The sequence below is a fragment of the Filicampus tigris genome, chromosome 5, assembly GCF_054856515.1.
Source record: "Filicampus tigris isolate MCC_2025a chromosome 5, RoL_Ftig_1.0, whole genome shotgun sequence".
Classification (NCBI taxonomy): Eukaryota; Metazoa; Chordata; class Actinopteri; order Syngnathiformes; family Syngnathidae; genus Filicampus; species Filicampus tigris.
In genome coordinates, this window is record NC_141221.1 from 10,079,359 (window position 1) to 10,101,792 (window position 22,434).

Sequence of the window (22,434 nt, forward strand, 5' to 3'; positions counted from 1 at the left end):
TTGTAAGTTATGGCAACGTTATGCAGAGTTTGAATATTAATGCAGTGCTTGAATATAGTAAAAGAAAACACTTTAATGAAATAATGATTCAATCTGAATGATTTGTGCATTCAAGTTAAATAACAATTTTATGACAAACAGTTGACAAAGATTACATGCAAATTTATTGTGCTGCAATTGAAAGTTAAATACGGAACTGTACTCAAACAATGTACTGTACTGGATTTAAAAATAAAAAAGTTGGAACCACTATGATATTACAGTAAAACAAACAGTTCATCACGATTAAATGCAAATGTGTTTTATTGTAATTACAAATTAAATACAACCAACTGTACTTGAAAAGCAAAATATGTATTTACTGGATAAAAAACAAACAAACAAACAAACAAACAGACTATATGTATATCTAAAACTTTAGTGCATTACACATTTGACATATTGTATATTTTATTTGTAGTTTTAATTCAGTCATTTACCACAAAAGAGAGATGGGTGCTCAATAGTACCCAAAAGTGGTACTATTTTTGGAATGTACCAGTAGGGGGACTCGTAGCATACTTTTAATCATTGCCCAGTGTTGTCTTCACACAGCCTCACACTTTGTGGCTTTAATAGCCTTTTTTTGGCTCCAGCATCACCCCTCCACCATGAAAACAAGCCTGCAGTGATTCACGTACTTAGTGCTTATAGACACACAACATTACCCTCCTTGGCAGAGGTAATGATCCCACTCAAAATGTCTCAAAACAAGATCAAACTCCCAAATGGATTCTTAAATGTGTTTAAGTGAACCCGTAGCAAAGCATAATGTCATCATATAGTGCGTCATTATGTGCAGTTCGGTGTAAATTAAAGTCTTCGCCACAACCATTGTGAGTACAAATACAATTAGCCAAATGTGATGAACAGCTATATTTCCTGAAGCAGACATTCAATTTACATTCTGTGCATTTTCAACAATGTTTGACACCTGTGATCTAAAGTAATAGTACTCTTACTTGAGTACAATTTTGGACCACTCTACTGTAGCTATGTGAGTGATTACGGGATGTGCGGTCAGGGTAGGCAAGTGAAGCATTGCCGCCCCCTGCCGGCCTTTCTCTGCATGTGTCATTTGTTTCATTATCCACACCGCTTATCCTACAGGGTCGCGGGGAGGTGCTTAGCCTATCCCAGCTGACTATGGGCGAAAGGCGGACTACACCCTGAACTGGTCGCCATCCAGTCGCAGGGCACACACACAGTCAGACAGTCACTGAATGGGCCCGCACACAATCTCTGTATGTGAAGAGAAAAAAAAAAACCATTGATTACGGTACGGTATTAAATTATGTGTCGTTTTAGTTCTAAGATTCATGCTTAACATTGATTTTCTTTTTCAGTCCAATAATTCATCAATTATCAGACATGTGGTTATGACACCAGAGACCTAGGTTATTTTATTATCAGGGTTTTCATAAGTTATTAAATATAAAGGGAAGACTAAATGCTTTATTATTATTATTAAAAAGGGAGAATTGGAAAAATAACAACAACAATAAACTTGACCTATTAGTCACATCACATTGTTAACACTGGATTCAAAAGCATTGAAAACAAATATTAAAAAATTCAATTTTGACCATGTTTTAAACTTCTTTCAATGAAGGTCAAAACTGATATATAGGTGAGTCTTCTATTTTTGGGTTCATATTTTATATCCGACAGTCATGAACCTTACCGCACGTCACTATACTGTACGCACCTTAAACGGATGTGTGTCATCCCAAAGATTTAGCAAAATCATTTGTATCACATAGACACACCCACTGATGCAAATGAGAGCGTGGGCCTTGTCCGTGTAACGCAAGCGCTCCAACGTGCTTCATAACACGCCTGCGCTCGATTCAGTGGTGTGCTCTCATGTTGCGGGCTGCAGCTCTCACGCGAGCCCGGGCCGAGGCGCCCCTCAGGCGGCTACTCATCAGCCGAAGACCGCGGCTCCCCGTTAGCGCCACAGCGGCCAGCCAAGCCCAGCACACGCAGGTGGACGTGGGACCTCAACATGTTGACTCAGAAGGACGTTGCGCAAGTTCAGGACGGGCCAGCAGTGGGATATCTGTGGACTTTGAGCACACCAGGGAGGCTTATAAGAGCAAGGACTCGTTGGAGCTCCTGAGAAGTCTGATGGTTCTCAAGATGTGCTCCTCTGACTTCCTGGTTGATAAGAATCAAGAGGTAACGAAGCCTTTATTAGGTTCCCCTAATGATAGTATGAACTTTTCTTTCTTTATCCGCCCGCCCCCCATCCCCATACCCCCACCGCTTCAAGTTATAGGCACCATTAAACACAAATATTATCATATTATACTTATCATGGTACTGGCACAGTAGTGCTGAAACAGGAAATGGCATTAGGAAACTGTTATAAATCATCCCCAATGAGAACATACTGTACACTTACTTAATATGATATTGAAGATTCAACAAAATATTATATAATATAAAACATGATGTTATGCTAGCTATGCAGTGGGTGCTGTAGTGTAACAAGCAGCATAAGAACCTTCTGTACCCTTACAAGACACTACATTAGGTACACCTGAACAATAGGTACAGAATGTACTGCATCAAGTTAAGCAGCGCTCTAGACGGACATGGTAGAATTTTGCCTCTAAATTTTGACACTCCAGTGTAGCAAGTAATTTATAAAAATAAAATATATTTGAGATATTATAGAATGTAAAAGTCTATCTATCTATCTATCTATCTATCTATCTATCTATCTATCTATCTATCTATCTATCTATCTATCTATCTATCTATCTATCCATCTATGCGTGTGTGTGTAATTACTATTCTTGAATATTGTTTTTGCTCACAAAACCTCTGAGTAATACAGTGAAAGAGTGGTATGAATATTTACTTTTTAAGGTAGTTTACTGTGTTCCCCTACATCTTATAGTTGCACCCCTAAAATTTCATACATAAAATTACATAGATGGGATGATTAGCATCAATGTTGTGCTAATAACATTTACATAACGTCCACCACAGCATTTTATACAGCTCTTGTAATGGCTCTCACTAGATGCTGTGCCTAATAAACAAGCCAACAATAAGTATAATGTACTGTATGTAGGCACCTACAATACAAGACAGTTGCATAATCAATGACATAACAGTTCCTCAGACATGACAACAAAAGATCATCTAATTCAGGGGTGTCGAACTCCGGTCCTCGAATTTTCCATCTCTCCCTGCTGCAACACACCTGTTTAAATGATCAGCAAGTTCTGCAGGAGCCTGATCCTGATCCCGATCGTTTGAATCAGGTGTGTTGGACGAGGAAACCTCTAAAGACATGCACAATTTATCACAGGGCCTTGTTACAATCTAGTTCAGTTTTTTTTTTTTTCCCCAAACCCGAGACGAGTAAAAACAACTCCAGACTGCGTGTGATGCACAGGCTCTAGCATGTAACAACCACCTCTCAAATTACGACTTGTTTTTCCAGGCAAGCCAGCAGCTCTGTTTGTGCACGTGTTGCTTTCATTTGGCTTCACCTTCACGTCAGTGTTATCCAGGCACACTAGCCACAGCACAACATCACTTTGCTTCCATTCATAAGTACCTAGGTTCATCCATTTTCAGACAGTAGAACCTCTAAAAGTATAATGCAATTCAAACACAGGAACGCTCAAATTTAAATTCAAACTTGTAACCTTAGAACTGGCAGATGAGCTACTGTATTAAAGTCAACTTTCAATTCTAATTGCTATTGTGTTAAGTCCCTTTAAAGTGCAAATAAATGTCCTCTAAATTTGGCACACAACAAAGAAGAATTTTGAAACTTCGTCTATGCCTACACAAGTTTGAGCTGAAAAAATATATCAAGTTAAAGCCTCTGGTGGCTGGAATACACCCCACCGGCCACCCCACTGGACTACGGAGGTGCTCAAGTTGTCATATAGTGGGGTGACTCATGCCAGAGCTGAAATGGTCATTTGGTACACCCCAAAAATCAGGAAACCTGAAATGCTAGATCTCCACAATTGAACACTGCTTAGTTTGTGTCTTTTTAGGTTTTCAGGAATTACGTTCAGCATGTCGAACGTATTTAGAAATCATTCTCTGAATTTACTTAAAGGGGGAAATCAACCCAAATTATTTTTTTTTCAAGAACATGTTCCCTGGAGGCCCACTAGTTGAAACACGACATTCTGATTGATATTGCGTTTGTGGAATATGAGTTAAGCAAATAAAATCCGCCCCTTTTTACTCATCTCAGTGGGCCATTTGTCACTTCTGTTGACTGAAAATGACATCACAACTGCTCAGGGCTCAGGTAACGACCAATCATGGCTCAGCTTCAGAAAACAGGTCAGCCGTGATTGGTCGTTACCTGAGCCCTGAGCAGTTGCGATTCTGTCGTTTTCAGTCGACAGAATTGACAAAATGGCCGCCCCTGGAGATGGCTAAAAACATGTGGATTAACTCTTATTTCACAAACGCAATATTTATCAGAATGCCTTGTTTCAACTAGTGGGCTTGCATAGAACATATTCTTGAAAAAAAATATGTTTGGGTTGATTTCCACTTTAAGAGGCACTTGAACAATTTGAGCCAGCCGAGCAGCATCACAGAATGTATTGTGTTTGATTTCGGAGGTGCCGCTGTACCCTTCGATCTGTTCAGGGTCACAGCGAAACTGGAGACTATCCCGAAGGTATTCATTTGTAGGCTATGTTATTCTGCATTCATGAGGTATATATATAATATATTACAGAGCTTTAAAAAGTCTCCCCTTTAGCTCTTCCCGCCTCTCACTTTACTGGATGAGTTAAAGGGGTTACTTTTTTATGTGTCCCTGTTTTAGAGGAATGTCTACCTTGAGACTTGCAAAGAAGCTTCCCTTCCTAATAATGGCGTGTATGGCTGCTTTAAAAGTCTCCCGCAGCCAGTCTTGTCAGGCAAGACTGATGCTTTCAAAACATGCCGAGACACAACCTGCCGCTTCAGGGACATTGTGACTGACGTGGGTGCCGCAGCGTCTTCCATCATCCAAGTGTTGTCAAATACTACTGATGAGTCACTTGCACCACAATGTTTGAATATTCAATTAACTATCAAGCTGAGCGAAAAAAAAAAAAAAAAAATGCAGGATCTGCAGTGGTTCCTTTCAACTCACCAGACTGAATGTGTTTAAATGATTCATGAACGCTCTCAGGTTACATCATCACGTATCTCTGTTCAGATAATGGATTTCGGGAAGAAGGTGTTGGGTCAGAAAGCCTTTGATCAGCTGATGAAAATGACGTTTTACGGCCAGTTTGTGGCCGGCGAGGATCACAAGGCCATCAGGCCGCTCATCCAGAAGAACCTGGCCTTCGGTGTGGGCTCTGTGCTGGACTACAGTGTGGAGGAGGACATCAACCAGGAGGATGATCCACAGACAGTAATGCAGTAAGAAAGTTGCACTATTTTCCAAAAAGAGCAGGTTGTTGTTATTCGACTTGACACAAATGTGATCGGCTGGATTGGATCGGCAGGTATTTAGTACTTTATACTTACTTTTTAGCATAATCGGCGATCGGTTGAAATCATTTGCCGATCAATGACGCAGATCTGTAAAGTAAGACACACACACACATATATATATATATATCCCGGAAGGAAAATGATAACAAGAAAAGTTTTTCGACAGTGTGCACCTGTTGGATTTTGCCTCTAATGCAAAATTGCCCACCGCTTATAGCACAGGCTTTCTGTCAATTGCAACATTTTAATAATCTTTTACCCTTGTTGGCCGCCAAAAACATACAGTCAGAATATCTCTCGTGTGATGGGCCCCTGCATAGAATGTCTCACTTGTTTGGAATTTTGTCACATGAGGAGCGCGTGGCTGATGTGACCTCATATAAAGGCATGTGAGCGCTGCATGCGTCCAGGCAGCAGCAGCAAGGACACCCCATTTGGAGCGATACAAAATCCACGCAAGCACGCCTTTGAAAAAAGAAAATGTGCTTTGGCAGATGAACATGTCCGCTTAATTCTCATTACAACACTGACCTTTTACATTTGAAACATTTTACAAATATTTCGTTTAATGAAGGTCAAAACAAAAGAAAGCCTGCAGTGCGTCTGTGCAAGTGTTCAAGTGACGCTGACGTAGGCTGACAGCTGACTTCAAGTTCAAACTTTCCAACCATTACATTACAACATGGTAGCCCAATGAGGCCTTTACTACGCTACCTCTCTACGCATTATGTTTTACATGATGTCATCCTCAAGTGGGATTGATTGTTGATTCATTGAATGTTAATATTCAGCTGAAACTAGCAGAAGGAGGTTCTGTTGATTCCCTCTCAGCAAGTTTGCAACTAAATGACTTCAGCTTAGTGGTGGGCGATATGGCAAAAATATCAGATCACGATTTTTTAGATATAAAATCACGATCATGATTCTTTTTTTACATCTTTAGACTAATTTGCACATTTTTGACCATTTTCCTCATGTTAAACATAAAACATATTCAAAATGTATATAAAACTCTAAAAGGAAAAAAAATAGACATTTTAAGCCAGCTAAGATTTCTGAACAGGTTTTAATTTGAATAGTGCCATTTTTCCTCAAAATGTGCAGTAAATGTAAACATAAAAGGTAACATAACGTAAACATAAAAACACAGATCGTAACACAGCTAGTACTTTGAAGAGTCTTTTAAACCCCTCGTTTTCCACAGTTATGGGAATCGTGTCTTCAGCTCGGTAATACGTCACTGCCTCAGTTACTTCTTTACACTGCTTGCTTTTTTTTTTCCATACGAAGTGCCCTTGCTAAATGACTGTGTTACTGTGGGTTTTGTAAGCTTGGAGCTAGCGGCTGCCTCTGGCTACCATGTGTCTGATCTCTGTTTGTTTTGGCTGTCGGCATAGTTTTTTGGGTGCTGTCTCTATGTCTCCGCAACTGATTAAACAGGTTTGTCGTGTTGCCATCTGACGTCCGAACCGAGTCGCTGCAAACTTTGCAAACAACTGCTTTGCGCTTTCTCCTCCGAGGAAAAGCCAAACCAAATCGACACTGTGGATGTGGAGTTTCGTTTCGGGACCAACTCTGCTTTGTGGTGACTTTCCGCTATAGCTCCCCGCTATACAAACAAACAGGGAGGCGGGGAGTGTCACGTACTGTGCACTGTGCGTGCTGTGATTGGTTGGTCGGACATGCGTCGGCGGCTTTGAGCCGCCATAGAGCTAAACTGTATAGAATGTGCAAAGTAGACAATCAAACGATATTTCGGCTTTATGAGATTGTCAACACGTTAAACCCCTTAATGATCTAATATCATCATATCGCCCACCCCTACTTCAGCTATGGGAAGTCGAGCTGCATCCATTGCCATTATTGCACTGAATACTTAAAATACGAAAGAAAAATATAGCGTACCTCACCGCTAGAGGTGGGCGATATATATCGTCATCGATATCATCGTCAATCTTGCTTTCACGATGTGTAATTTTACATTATTGAGTATTAATTTTTTTTTTTTTTTGCCCATATCGCCCACCCCTACTCACCGCCCATCAAAATACACACACACAGCTGTACAAATGCCTTGACCAAACAGCTAGAACTTGCCAGAAATTCCTGCAGCTCCTTCAATGTTGCTGTCGGCCTCTTGCATGCAGCCTCCCTGCATAACATTTTTTCTTTTCGTTTTTTTAATCAATTTTCGATTTTTTTTTTTTTTACAATTTTGTAATTCTTGGTAATGACAACATTTTGCTATATTTTTCCCATTATTATATATTTTCACTATTATAATATTATCTACTGTAAATGTGCAGCGAAAACTCAGACATTGTACAATGTGTGAACTTAATTTAGTAAAATATTTAATACACTAACAAATACACACCTCCAGAACATACTGTACCTCCATTTTGTCATAAGGATTGATGCGAATGTACTTGCAATCTTTACAATGGTATAAAAAAAATAACCCTGGACCTTGCCCTTTTCCTTCTGGATCCCTACAAAGTTGCATGGAAATTGGTTGCATACGTTTTGTGTGATCCTGCTAACACACAAATAAGGTGATGAAAACATAACGGAAGCAATGTAAATAAGATGCGTGTTAAACTTTACTCATGTAAGTGGTTAATTTACTCTTGTTTCTTTTTAGTTCAAGCGCATCCAGTGCAGAGAAAGGTCAGTCACCTCACTTGATTGTCTTGCACACAATACAGTTACAGTCTTTATTAGGTACACTTGCTTTAAAATGACATCCAATAAATAGCACATACTGTGTCTCCTACATTTTATTGTTTCTTTTGAGCTGCTCCCGTGAGCTTATTTTTCATCAGAAAAAATACAGACAAAAATCATTTTTTTGGAATGATAAAATTATTTTGAGAAAATCTAAACAGGCAGCCTTCATCATATGATACTAATACTAACGGTTGATTGATAAAAATCATGCCCTTTTTTTTTTTTTTTTTGCCACCGGCAGGCGAGGACAACAGCGACGCGTTTGGTGGATCCCAAACATATTTCTACGCGGATGAGAGCAAATGCGACCAACATATGGAAACATTCATTAAATGTATACAGGCATCTGGTAAGCAAACTGAGGTGCCGTACCTGTCAGAAAACAGAAATGTAAAATGTACAAACTGACCAATCAGTGCACAAAACACAGACAGCTGATACTACACATCACAGAATACAAAGTAGTAGCGAATGTGTTATCACGTAGCTCCTCTGCTCTCCAGGCAGTATATCTCTCATTTAAATCAATTTCAGGTTGTAATTTTATGACACAATAAGTGTGTCTGTCAAAACACAAGCTGGTTTGACAGAGGTTATTTTAACCTCAATTTCCGATATAATCAAAATTTTCTGTTTATCTATCTGTTTTAGCTCCAGGGACTTGTGCGTGTCTCAACCTGGATGTAGCATTGCTTTTCAGCAACAACTTGGCAATACTTTCAATCATGTTGTTGAACTTACGTATTAAGCGTTTAAAGTCTGTGATTATTCATTCTGAATCATTTTCGACACTACAGTATAGACTGTTAGGTTAACTTAAAAAAAAAAAAAAAAAAGCATGCATATCGAACTGGATGTCTGTTTAAAAGTTAAGGTAAGATGTGTTTTTGGTAATGAGAATATAGTACAGACACAGACACAGTAAGTTGCAGTACTGTTAGTCATTTTTTGCAAAGGATAAAGATTACATGCGTGTGGGTATTGCTATACTGTCTGTCTTTGAGTGTGTTCAAATATGCGTTGCTTTAAAGGGTTTTAACACCGCAAGACCGATGCTAATCATTAGCCCATTTATGGCATTTTGCTTTGTTTTTTAGCATTAAGCTAAGCGGACTTTCAAAGCTATGGGATTGTTTTAAATAAAATGCTGTGAAAATTCTCAAATGAAGTCTATCCAACATCTGCAATAGGTGGCAGTTCAATGGACGGCTTCTCTGCCATCAAAATGACCGCCTTGGGCCGACCTCAGTTCCTGGTAAGATCGTTTCAACTCCCAGACATAAAACCGCATGTCTCGTTGTGGCATTATGCTGACCTGTCACCTTTTTCCTTTAAGCTCCAGTTCTCTGAGGTCCTCGTGAAATGGCGGCGGTTTTTCAGCTTCCTGGCATCCAAGCAGGACAAAGATGGCATCGATGTCTTGGAGCAAAAGTTGGATCTTAAACAGATGCAGGTGCCTTGCTTCTTCTCATATTCAGCTTGTTTTATGCACAGTGTTGATAAATATTTACGTACTTTTCAATGTATCCGTTAAGGAATTTTTGAGCAGTGTGGGTGCAAAAGATGACTTCTACAGTGCGTTGACTGCACGGAGGGAGGAAACTTCAGGGTGAGTAAGAGTGTAGTGAGGAAGAACATGTCTCACATGAAAAGTTAGCATTTTTATAGCATCTGTTGTGCTGTAGAACTAAATGTGAATTCTTAATTTGTATCACAAATTGCTTCACTTTTTAATTCTATTTGTGATATATGATCCATATGATACTGTGTATGTTTATGTACTACAAATGACATTCAGATTCCATCAATAAAGTCAAGCTCAAATGAAACTGTCAACTGATCATCAGATTTGAACACGGCATCAGTGACGCTATAAAAAATGATGATCCTTAACATCGCCCGTTCAAATGTCATAAAATTGCCACAATCAACATTGTAAATAATTTGTTGAATTTTTTTAAATGACATAAGGTGGTCTTTAAAAAGAAACCCTTCAGCTACCATGAAGAGGTACCATTTTTGGACCTTGGTGAGAGCTCAACAACAGTTATAAACACAACATTTTAATGGGATCTAATAGAATGTGCTATTTTGTTCAGCACGCAAACAAATGTTTGTGGATTAAGTCAAATCGAATGTTTCCTGGGATACAGTGGTAGCTAAACCATGAAGTTTTTTTTTTTAAATTTATGCTAGCCATATTTTTGATTTTCTATTTTGTCAGAACGATTGACTTCCTCGATTGGGACAGCGTCTTTGACGACAGAGCAAACCTGGCAGAACTGCTTGTTGTCCCGAATGTTCAGGTCAGTCAAGCTGAACTACAGATCTCAAAACTCCTCTGCTAAGGCCATTCTTGTCATTGTTTGTCTACCCGTCTGTTAGTTAGCAAGCTGCTTCCTCATTCATGGAGAATGACATGCGACACTTGGAATGGATAATTCTGGGCGTCATGAGTAGTGACTCATATTGAAAAGAAGCATATTTATCTAGATTCTTGCCAAGATATATTGGGTGCTTCAATAGGCCATTCACCGACACGACACAGTTTTTCAAAGTCATGGTGGTGGGCTGCCGTTTCCATGTGTGCCAAATGAAGTGAACTGAGAGGGACCATTTTCACTGGCTCCAGGGACTGTACAATGAAGAGTCACATATTCATGATTCGGAATCTGCGAATTTGCTGTTGTTTTTTTGGAACCCGTCCTCCGTTATTCAGTAAAAACCTCTGCTATTTGCTGTATTCACGCTCAGGCTAAAGCAACTAAAGTGTGTGATGTCACATCAGTTTATGCTAGCGCATTATTTGGGCTAGTATGCTAGCGAATACTATTGATGAGCTTAATGTTAAGGTGGTTTGTTTGTGTTGAGTAGTTTAACTACTGAATACAGTCGTTTATGTAGTGTGGGTTTATGATTGTGTAAATGCTAGGTGCATGGTGTTGTTGCTTTCTCATCCTCTCCATGTTGCCATCTTGTGACATGTATAATTGTAAACCACTTTTCTTGTGTACTATTCGTATATTTTTCATATTTGTGGTAGGGCTCGGTGGCTTAAAGAAGATGTTCTATGCAGGCCCACTAGTTGAAACACGGCATTCAGATTAATATTGCATTTGTGGAATATGAGTTAAGCAGCAAAATCCACCCATTTTTAGCTATCTCAAGGGGCGGCAAAATGACATCGCTGGGCTCAGACAATGACCAATCATGGCTCAGCTTCAGAAAACAGGTGAGCTGTGATTGGTCGTTACCAGAGCCGTGAGTAATTGTGATGTCATTTTCAGTCGACAGAAGTAACAAAATGGCCGCCCCCTGAGATGGCTAAAAACAGGTGGATTTTGCTGCTTAACCCATTAAGCCCGGGAGTGCATAACCGCATTTCTACCACTAGAGCCGGGAGCGCTCTTGCGTCATTCTACCTTTCAAGCCGGCGCAGTGGATACGTCACTGTCCTTTTTTAATCCAATCCTCCGTCTCTTAGCCAACTTAATGCATCAGCATATACACGTGACGATGTCGCGAGACCGCGGAGGATGTCGTGGAATTTTTCGAGCCGTAGGCAGGCTAATAGTGGACGTCGTCGATCGCCGGGAGCTCTGATTAAAGTAAGTAAAGTAACGGCAGTGTTATACAGACAACGTGCATGACCAGTGGAACCAGTCGAACGTGATAGGAGATGGTTTGTAGACAATGACGATATTTACGTCTTTGTAACAGATGGTAAACACCACTCGATTTAAAAAAAAAATTAAAATAGTGCTTCTCTTGCACGGACACGTTATTTATTTATTATCTTCGATTGAAACAGTAAATAAGAATAAATTCTGCCTGTGTGAAAGCCACATGTCTAAGCTCTTTAATTCTTTTGGAATCATGTTTCTGTCTGCTACAGCGGCTGAGATATTAATCATTTTGTAAGTGTTGAATTTCTGGGAGAACTTCAGGTTTTCAAGGGTAATTCCAAAGGCGACCTTAGGTTTTGGGGAGCTGTTGAGACAGGCGCTTTAGGCCTTAATGGGTTAACTCATATTTCATATTAGTCATATTGCCTTGTTTCAACTAGTGGGCCTGCTTAAAACATATTCTCGAAAAAAAATGTTTGGGTTGACTTCCCCCTTTAAAACGGAATTGTGAGAAAATTAGACCGAAACCTTTATTTAGATTCTCAGCAAAACGTTTTATGGAAATCAGCTGTGTGTTTTTTGCGTGATCCTGACAAACCAGTCGATAAAATAACACCTGTTGCCTTTGTGCCTTTGGCGCAGGTAATTATACAAACCAAATCACACTTTCTGTTAGTGAATGATAAGGAGTTCAATTGCTACCGTGTCTTTGTCTTTCCATTAGGGCCCATTAGTATATAATAGTCTTCTTGCTTGTTTGCTCAGCTTGGTGAACTGGAGCCTCTGCTGAAAGACTTCACCGCAGAGGAGGAGGGGCAAATGAAGAGGATATTGCAGCGCTTGGATACCTTAGCCAAGGTAATCTTTCCGAGCCTGATTACATAGTGTCAGTATTTGACAAACAGGGGTGATAAGTAGTGACTTTATTTATTTTTATTTTTTTAATGCAGCATGCTGTAAAGAATGGTGTCCGCCTGATGGTGGATGCAGAACAGACCTACATGCAGCCGGCCATCAACAAACTAACACTGGAAATGCAGAAGGTTTACAACAAAGACAAACCGGTCATCTTCAACACCTACCAATGCTACCTGAAGGTCCGAAAGCGTTATCACTGTTAAAATATTATGCTGTTCTAAAGGTGCTGTGAGGTCTTGATTTGGTCATCTTCAGTGTTTCTTCACAGGACGCGTTTGACAACGTAACGTTGGATGTTGAGTTATCGCGACGGGAGGGCTGGAATTTTGCCGCCAAACTGGTGCGAGGGGCCTACATGCACCAGGAGCGGGAGAGGGCATTAGAATTTGACTATGAGGACCCCATCAACCCTGACTATGAGACTACCAATGCAATGTACCACAGGTAAGCGTGAGAGTTGGTTACATTTTGTGAAACTGCATTAAAAGTGTAAAGAGTTCTTTCTTAAATGATGTTATGCTGCACACTGGAATAAGCTGCCCCAAAAATTGAAGTCAGTCCCAAGTGTATGTGCTTTTAAATTCATATTAAAAACTATGCTGCCTTCTTGGGCAGCGTGGCAATTTATTCTTACTGCTGCACAAACTAGTTCATTACCCATCATTCGTAACCTCAAAATTACGGCTGAACGATTATGAATAAAATATTAATCTTTTCTTTGAATTGAAATTGAAATCACGATTATTCAAACGATCACTTATTTTTTGGTACAAAACAAGAAATTGTTTAAACGTATAAAATATAAGGACAAATACATTTCTTTGAAACACTATGTAAGATCCTTTCGGACCAAACAAAATTGATCAAATTAGTTATTGTACAATAAAAAAGGGGCAATGTATAAACTCAAGTATGATTTCCTTGTGTAAACAAACATAGTAAATAATAAATGCATATTATTAATCTTTTTTTTTTTTTAAACAATTATGACAATTTTGCAATCGTGGAGTGTAATAATCGTAATTGTACTTGAATTTCGATTAATTGCACAGCCCTACTCAGAATACCAGCATTATAGTCAACATTTGTAGGAAAATCACTTTTAGATCATAATTACAAAACAATTAAATAAACAACAGTCGGTACAGTGGTTACTGAGCCTTCCTTCTATGCTGCCTGTGGTTTATAACCTTGAAATATTGGGGCTGTTTCAAGCCAAACATGTATGGTGCGCCAAACAAAAAACTATCAAATGTGACATTTGTACTTTTCTCATCTTACATTTATTGCAACTTTACCTGTGTGTGTTTGTATCCAGATGTTTGGATTACGTTCTGGATGAGCTTGCCCTTCACAGGAAGGCCAATATTATGGTGGCTTCCCATAATGAGGACACAGTGAAACACACATTGCAGAGGTACATTTCCGCTTCTCCTCGTCATTCTTATGTGAATCTTTAAATGTTTACCTCCTATATATATATATATTTTTTTTTTTTATTTGGCCGGCAGAATGAACGAGCTAGCGCTGTTGCCCAGGGAAAACAAAGTGTTCTTTGGCCAGCTTCTGGGCATGTGTGATCAGATCAGCTTCCCACTGGGTGAGCAAAACACATACCTGGAGTCACAGTGAACCTTATGATGCCCTCCAAACCCTTAATGTGATTGTAAAGTTGAAGTCCAAACTCTGCCTTGTGAGAATTGGCTGTCTGACCACAGACTGCAGTCCTACGGGGTGACATATAAAGTGAGGCACCTCAGCATTGACGAGTTGTCTCTGTGAGCCGCCGCTGTCGGTTCTCGCCCTGTTGTTTGTCAATCACACGCAAGCGGCGGGCGGGAGCAGGAAGTTGTCTGTTCCACTTGAAACGGTCTTGCTTTCGTGTAAGACGTGGGGTTCTTTGTGGTTTTTTGAAGGGACAGAGCAACTGTTGCGGTCAGCCTATAAATGTTCTATGCGCCTGCACTAGTCTAAAAACAGTATTCTGATTAAAATTGCGTTTGTTGTTATGAATTAAGCGGTGAAATCCTTGCTGTTCTTATCGATCTCAGGGGGCAGCCATTTTGCCTTGTAATGCTACTTGTTGTGAACTGAATCATAGGATATGGCCGTCACGTTCACAAGCTGAGCCCTGAAAGCGGCAGTCAACCCAAAGATATTTCTTCTAAGAATATGTTCTACGCAGACCCACTAGTTGAAACACAGCATTCTGATCAATTTTGTGTTTGCGGAATATGAGTTAAGCAACAAAATCCACCTGTTTTTAGCCATGACGTCAGTTGCTCAGGGCTCAGATAACGACCAATCATGGCTCAGCTTCAGAAAACAGCTGAGCCGAGATTGGTCGTTATCCGAGCCCTGAGTGTGTGTGACGTCATTTTCAGTCGACAGAAGTGACAAAATGGCCGCCCCCTGAGATGGCCAAGAAACGGGTAAATTTTGCTGCTTAACTCATATTTCATATTAATCATAACAACAACATGAACTAGTAAAACATATTCACGCATGATCTACCAATGGCGTCAACCGACGCCGTCACTCAACACGTAGTAGCTAACGGATTAGCCAGCCAAGTTTACGCTCTCATTCGCTGACTCCCACATCCCTCAGCAGGCCAAGCCTTGCCCTTTGAAGTCACACGCATGCAGTCACAGATCCTACAGTGCAGTAGCACATGAGGAGGGTGACCTCAAGTGGACAAAAATACTACCCGCACTTTACATTTTCCCCTGTTGTCTCCCTTCACTTGACATGCAACCCCAGGCCAAGCAGGCTTCCCAGTCTACAAGTATGTCCCCTATGGCCCAGTGAATAAGGTGATGCCCTACCTGAGTCGGAGAGCCCAGGAGAACCGAGGCTTCATGAAGGGCGCCCAAAAGGAAAGAGAGCTGTTGTGGAAGGAACTGAAACGCAGATTGGCCTCCAGGGAGCTTCTCTATAGACCGGCCTACTGAAAGCAGTTGAAGAGAGCTAGTGTCAATTTTTCTTCTGTTGCTGTCTCCTTCCTGTCTTTATGTTTCTTCTTTGTGCGTTTCTCTCTTTTATTTCTCCCAATGCTGTTACAGCCCCACACCGCATCACTTGTTGATGTTTCCCACATGCTTTATCCCACTTTACATTTATGTCCATTCTTCAATTCGCCCTCCTTTTGTCTGCAAAGCACTCGTATCAATCAAGTGGGCATCTTAAGTGCTCCAACAGGACTCGTGAAAATGTCAACAAGTCCCCGGCAGTCGTTCCTTTTCATGCACCTATTCATCACGCACAAGGACACCAACACGCACATCTAAGATGCTTTATTTAAATGCTAATAAATGCATTATTTGTATTGTTCATCCTTTTTTTTTGGGGGGGGGGGGGGGGGTTAATAATGGACAACCACTTGTGTATTTGTGTTTTAAGTCTGTTCACGAGCCAATGCGTCCTCATTGCAGTGCTTATGTTGTTATTGTGCTTTGTGCTCAGGACTCAGGGAAGGGAATCTTTTTATATAAATGCCTGCAAGTCTGTGTGCTTGTTGTTTTTTTTTGTCTTAATACTCACCGGTGCACCTACACAATTTAGCGAGATCCAATCGTGTACCAATCCTGTTTTATTATTGTTCATGCATTTATTATTGTAGTTAGCAATGGTTACAATACAATACAATTTTATTTATACAGCACATTTCATAACAGCTGGAGCTGTAACAAAGCACTTTACAAACATTCAGTTTCACATTCTGTCATTGTTTTCCAAAGTAAAAGCAGATGTTTACAAATGTCTTCTTTTGACTGAACAGAAAAGAACATGAAGGATGACAGAAATCAAGAGAATAATTACTGTTGAGTGGCTGGAACATGAACATTTGGACTATTAATCGATTATTAAAATAGTTGTCGATTCTCTTGATAGTCGATTCATTTTTCCACCTCTAGTTACCCTGACAACGATAACCTCTCCCTTCAATGTTAATGAGCACAATCATTAAGGACCCACATAGCCTTGAACGTACAGTACCAATATATATTCACCCTTAGTCAGTATTTGAGGGAAAACCATCCTAACAATAATTACGTCCTTGGATTTGGGCCATCTGCATTCTGTAGAATTTCGTTTTATTTCAGTCGACACTTTTCTCAACATACATCACAGATGTCTGATGCATTAATCATCATTCAGAAGAAACTTGTGAAGCCGTTAAGTTTTACGGCGGAGAGGTGCCACTGAGCTGCCAGTCCCGCTGAATTCTTTCGGTTTAATTAAGAATCGTGTACTTTTGATGCAAGACGCGCCTGTTGGCAATTCATTTGCCAACAAATTCCTTCTTCCAGACAGCTGCAGTTTTCAGTTAAGAAGATAAATTTGTGCGGAAAAGGCCAGAAGTCAGTAAACTAGTCAAAGCAGCGTGGGCTCAGCAAATTCTCCCCACATTACAGCACACGAGTCAGTAATGGAGGCAGCCAGAGCTAATTTACTTTACATAATGAATGCCGTCGACCTTGTGTTATGCAAGATTTTCTTTTGGGTTCCTTTAGTTGAAAATTGCATGGTTCCACAAAGTTGTGTTTGTTCAACTGTTTGTTGGACCCTTGGCATTATGCAAAGCTGTCTATAGCATTTTTCTTTCCTTTTTTTTTTTTTTTTTTTATTCACACGTGGCTTGATCTGCCAAAACCGCCTCAATGTGAAATGGAATGAACAATTGAAAAGACCAAAGCAAATCTGATGGATTTACGTGCCGCCATTTGGATTCCACAGGCCAGTAAATCCTGGACTTGTTTTGTATGCTCATGCAGAGATAGAAAACACTAACAATAACAACAATGCAGGCAATGTTTGCCATTTTCTCTTGGCAGTAAAACGGGATGAATGAGATGACATTTTACATTTATTGACTCTATTTGGAACGGTGAGTAGTGGCTAGCACATCTGCCTCACAGCTCTCAGGTTCTGGGTTCGTATCTCCACTCTGGCCATCCTGTAATGGAGTTCGCATGTCTTTCCTGAGGCAAATGTTTGATTAATTTGGGTCACTGGAGGCTCTAAATTGTCTATTATTGTTTGTGAATATGCGCCCTGTGCTCTCACCCACTCAGTCAGCTGGGATAGGCTCAAGATCACCCACAACGCTGACAAGGAAAAAATGGATAGAAAATGGATGGAAATTGATTTTTGGACTGTGAATGGATTTTTATTATCATGGTACTCAGTGGTGCCTTGGGATAAGAACTGAATTCAGTTCGTGATCACAAGTCATTTTTCGTAATATTTTTGTGGTTGACTAAGCATATTCAGTCCATTTTTTTTTTATTTTTATAAAACCTTATTCTTTTCCTCTCATTCAGGTCTGATATTATTACGTAATTTAAGAAACGTAATTAAGGTGTAGTTCATTGAAGCTATTAATGACAAATGATGAATCACTGGGCCAAATGAGAGGACATGACCACATCTGTACCCAAGGAATCCCCTGGCCACGCGGCAATCAGATGAGAGCCGGCGAGTAAACAAATGAGTCCTGGGAGTAAACACAACAGATGGGACAGACGATGACTAATCTCACCGGCCTAAGCCGAGAGGCGCAGCGTACCACGGATAATAAAACGCAATGGAAATGCAATGGAGGGGTGGAATGCAAAGTGTGTGACTGAAAATGTGTATATTTCACACAGTGGGACTCAATCATATTCACAGCTTCAAAGTTATTCAAATCATCTGCATACTTTGGTTCTTTTCCAGGCAGTCATCATTACTGAAAAGTTGGTTTTAAAGCAACCACTTTTGTAGAGTGAAGCTGACAAGGGGCAATACAGCGCTAAAGTCATGGGCGACCCCTAACTTTGTTGTTTTAATGAGTTTGGATGCAATATAAAAGGTAATAATTAGCGGGACAGACGACAGTCTGGGCTCCATCTCCTTTAAGTGCAACAAGGGAAGACTCTTGCTATTGCTCAACTATCGATGAGGTCACACTAAATATTTTCCTTTTTTCAGATACACAAAAATATACCGTAAAACTTGAATGAGCCAAAAAATAATAATAAAATAGAGTAACGGGGCGTCAACCCAAATATTAATTTCCTAACTCAATTTTATTTCTAAAGCACTTTCAAAGCACCTTTGAACATCAAACACCAGGGATGTGGAAATCTCTCTGGTGATTGGTGAAGTAGAATGGGGGTTGGATTTGTGTATTTTGGTTGGAGACGCACACATTTTGGTGACAATGCTACAAATTTATCTTTGGGGAATTTGTCAGAGGTCTTAAACATGCCAAATTTTTCTCCAACAAAAATAAGAACTTAAGTCACAGTTTCCTTTTGTTGACAAAGGCAGTTTAATTCTTAATTTTGATGGTTTGCATTAATAACTTGTGCTACCCCTGCAAGTTACAATCATTGGAAAAAAGGTCATTATTTCACCTTGAGTAGAAAATATAACTGATTAAATATTAAGCCTAGTGGTTGTATTTGTTGAATGAGAGCTGTTAAATTTAATTAAACTGAACATAAACAGTTGGTGATGTATAAAAGTCAACAAGGAAAAAGTATCTATGGTAATTGTAGAAACCAACAAATCTAATGGGGATCTGCCCAGTTCGTTAAACTGAGACAAGAGAGTCCACATTAAAGGTTGAGTTTAATGCCATTGGTCGGCAAGGTGGAAAACACTGGCAATGTTAGCTCAACAAAATGGCCTTTCAAGACAAATACCTCCTATATGGCCACAATTTATTTTGAACTAGATCGTTTTATGCTAGTTGGCATAAAGAAACCGGATGGTTAGCACAGCAGTTTTGCTAACTTGGCTACATCTGAACTATGACCAAAGCTTTTGTAGTGATGTTTAAAGAAGTTCAAGACGGTGACATGTTAGCCAAGCAGTATTCTCATGTAATTGAAGATTTTTGTTAATGTTTGTAAACAATAGGCACCAGGGTAGGTCGGTACCTACTTGACAGTGGTAAAAACTGATTGACTTCCACTGACTTAAACTTAAAAAGACAAAAGTTGTGTTTGAAGTGGAGCTGCATGATATACTTCAGTGACAGCTTGGAGTTGGAAACACCCCTTTTAAAACGACAGACTGGGAACCAAATCTCCATTCTTGGATTTGTAGAAGGCATATTTTCACAGGTATGTATAAAATGTTTGGTTGGGATGTCTTTGAGTAATTCAGCCAAACATGATAGCAAGCCTGCTAGTAAGAGACCGTATGCATTCCCTTTAAAAGCAACCAAAAAGTCAGTTAACTAGCTAGTCCCTCAATGATCATGTTAACTATGTCAGCATTTCCCATACAGCTATGTTTTTAATCAACTTGCTTGTTGAAATGTAAATTACAGTCGTGCCACTTAGCTATGCCTCTTAGCCTGCAGTTAGCATGGTTTGCCAACTGAGCCCGACAACTCAAATTGGTGACAAGTTGTTTTGATTTTTAGAGTGTAAAGACTATGATTTGCTTCATGAAAGTACACAATATATGTTGAGGTAAATCTGCATTTTAAACAAATTATTAGGAATACATGTTAGCAGTGTTAAATAGTTACTTCATTCTTATGGTACAGAAATGACAAACTCTACCGCCACACGCTGTCTCCCACCCCCCGACACCCAAGCCTTTTTTTTTCTGTGCCAATGAGTAACATCCATGTATTATAGATCATTAGACCACTTTCATCTTCTCTCTTTGAGACGCATGCTGTTTTCGCCTTTGAAAGCAATCGGCATGGCTCAGCACGAATTAGCCTCGAACGGACAAAAGAACAGCTCATGTGTAGTTGAGGAAACGTGTAGAAAAGAAGCAATCTCAATCCAACCCATTTCCCACCTAAGTCCTGAAACAAACAGACACGGGTGCATACTGGATAGCATACATTTTCTTCTGTTAGAAAAATATTTTTTATGAAATGTAGGTACAGTATTCTATTCTGTTAATGATAACATTATATGAACTCTGCTGTGGGAAGACAAAAAAGGTCACCTTGCTATCCGTCTTCCTGATATCGCAGTATTACAAAAGACGAAACATGATGTTTGGTGGACTCCAGTTGCGTCAGCGTGGAATTCAAACTACCTTCTCATTTTTGCATTTCTGACTGCGCTTTTGAAAAATAGACACACATATATATATGTATATATGGATATTTCCTACATTTCGCCCACGGAAAAGGTGTGCATTCGTAAAGTCCGCACTGATCTGGAGCTTCAAACACATTCATTGATTCTTCTGTCATTTATCATGTCCGTCTCTTGGGGGTGAGGGATGATTTGGAGTGGCTCAGTGTTTTGGTCATTAGTTGGGACTCATGGAGTGCTGCAGTGGTGAAATATGACTCTGCTATATGATGGCCACCTGTAGTTTTAAGAAGAGAAATAACGACACCCCACAACTGGACGCCTTGGCTAATTGATTGATTGATTGACGACGTCCAGGCACTTGTATACTTGTGAATTAAAGCTCAAAACGTGTTTGTGGAAGAGAAATAAGGTTGCCAGCTAAACTGGAAGTGGATAACTCACTGACTCACACGGATGTTGCACAAACAAAAACAGGGAGGAACAAGGAGCTGATTGATTGATGAGACAATCGGACGGGAAATACAAAAGACAAAGGGAATATTTTACCTAAAGAATCCTTCAATAGCCACCCTAATTTGTCTTTTTTTGAATAAACTTTGACGGTTTCATTTTGAATCTGTAAGCCTTATCCTGTTTGTCATTGTAAATGTTTTTATTCCTGAATCTACTGACAAAAAGCTACTGTACAATAAAATTTGCCCTTTTCAATATTGGAAAAAAATTGCATCATATTTAATATCCGTGCACCGAGTAGAATACAATTACATTCACGCTCTTGTGACCGTCTACATTTATTTGCATAAAGGAGTCTTTCAAATGCAGGAAGAAAGAGAACCGGTCAAAAAATCGTGGAAGGTCAATAAAGTAGACCGTAGTTCATCAGTTCAGATTTATTCAACAACAAAGGTATTTTGTCTGACTTTTACTTCTTGGTTTTGGGCAATCAAATGCCTCCAAATTTATGGGAAGACTTTGGGGAAGGCCCCAGTATGCACGGTCACGCATAAGTGAGGAAGGTGAAGATCTCTCACATTTACTGTAATACAGAATCAAGAGTTCATAAAAAAGGATTGTTTCAGCACAATCACTTTTTATGAACTCTTAAGATTTCTTTCAATGTAACCAAATCTATACTGAAGCACTAAGCGCCAATCCCAGCTGAGTTTGGCAAGGTACATCCTGGACTGTTGCCAAACAATCTCAGGGCACAGATTGTCAAACAAGCATTCACACGTGGACATCTAAGAGCGGGGTCACCCAACTCTTTGAAACTACGTCACTTTGCCTTCCCCCTAAAAGAACAAAACGAGTAAATTCTAATCCCGTTCATGATGGCGACAATTGCACAAATAGATTCAAAGGATTTTTTTTGAAATCGGAACAATTTGGAAATCGAACAGCGTGACAGAATTGATTGCGTTTGGCCTTTTAAACTGCTGTGCTGCCGTCAGGTCACTGCACCTCAATACAGAAGCAACGAATGGGAAATGAATCTGAATCTGATCATTCAAACACCCCGAACAACGCAGCTCATGCAAAATACAATTAGACAGACGTGACGTATGAACGAATCC

The 22,434-nt window shown here is 39.8% G+C and overlaps 1 protein-coding gene across 1 annotated transcript; it reads left to right on the forward strand.

Moving 5' to 3' along the window:
- Window positions 1-1,822: 1,822 nt before the first annotated feature.
- Window positions 1,823-16,125, forward strand: prodhb (proline dehydrogenase (oxidase) 1b). Its single transcript, XM_086032025.1, has 14 exons — window positions 1,823-2,220; window positions 5,240-5,448; window positions 8,168-8,193; window positions 8,495-8,602; window positions 9,444-9,508; window positions 9,590-9,706; window positions 9,789-9,862; window positions 10,478-10,559; window positions 12,645-12,737; window positions 12,830-12,976; window positions 13,066-13,241; window positions 14,116-14,214; window positions 14,309-14,397; window positions 15,561-16,125. The coding sequence occupies exons 1-14, from the start codon at window positions 1,906-1,908 to the stop codon at window positions 15,749-15,751; spliced, it is 1,791 nt and encodes a 596-aa protein (XP_085888151.1). The 5' UTR covers window positions 1,823-1,905; the 3' UTR covers window positions 15,752-16,125.
- Window positions 16,126-22,434: the final 6,309 nt, after the last annotated feature.

Coding starts and splice junctions, on each gene's coding strand:
- prodhb (XM_086032025.1), top strand. CDS start 1,906: ATGTTGCGGGCTGCAGCTCTCACGCGAGCCCGGGCCGAGGCGCCCCTC. Junction 8,603..9,443: donor TAAATGTATACAGGCATCTG/GTAAGCAAACTG, acceptor CATCTGCAATAG/GTGGCAGTTCAATGGACGGC. Junction 14,398..15,560: donor TCAGATCAGCTTCCCACTGG/GTGAGCAAAACA, acceptor ATGCAACCCCAG/GCCAAGCAGGCTTCCCAGTC.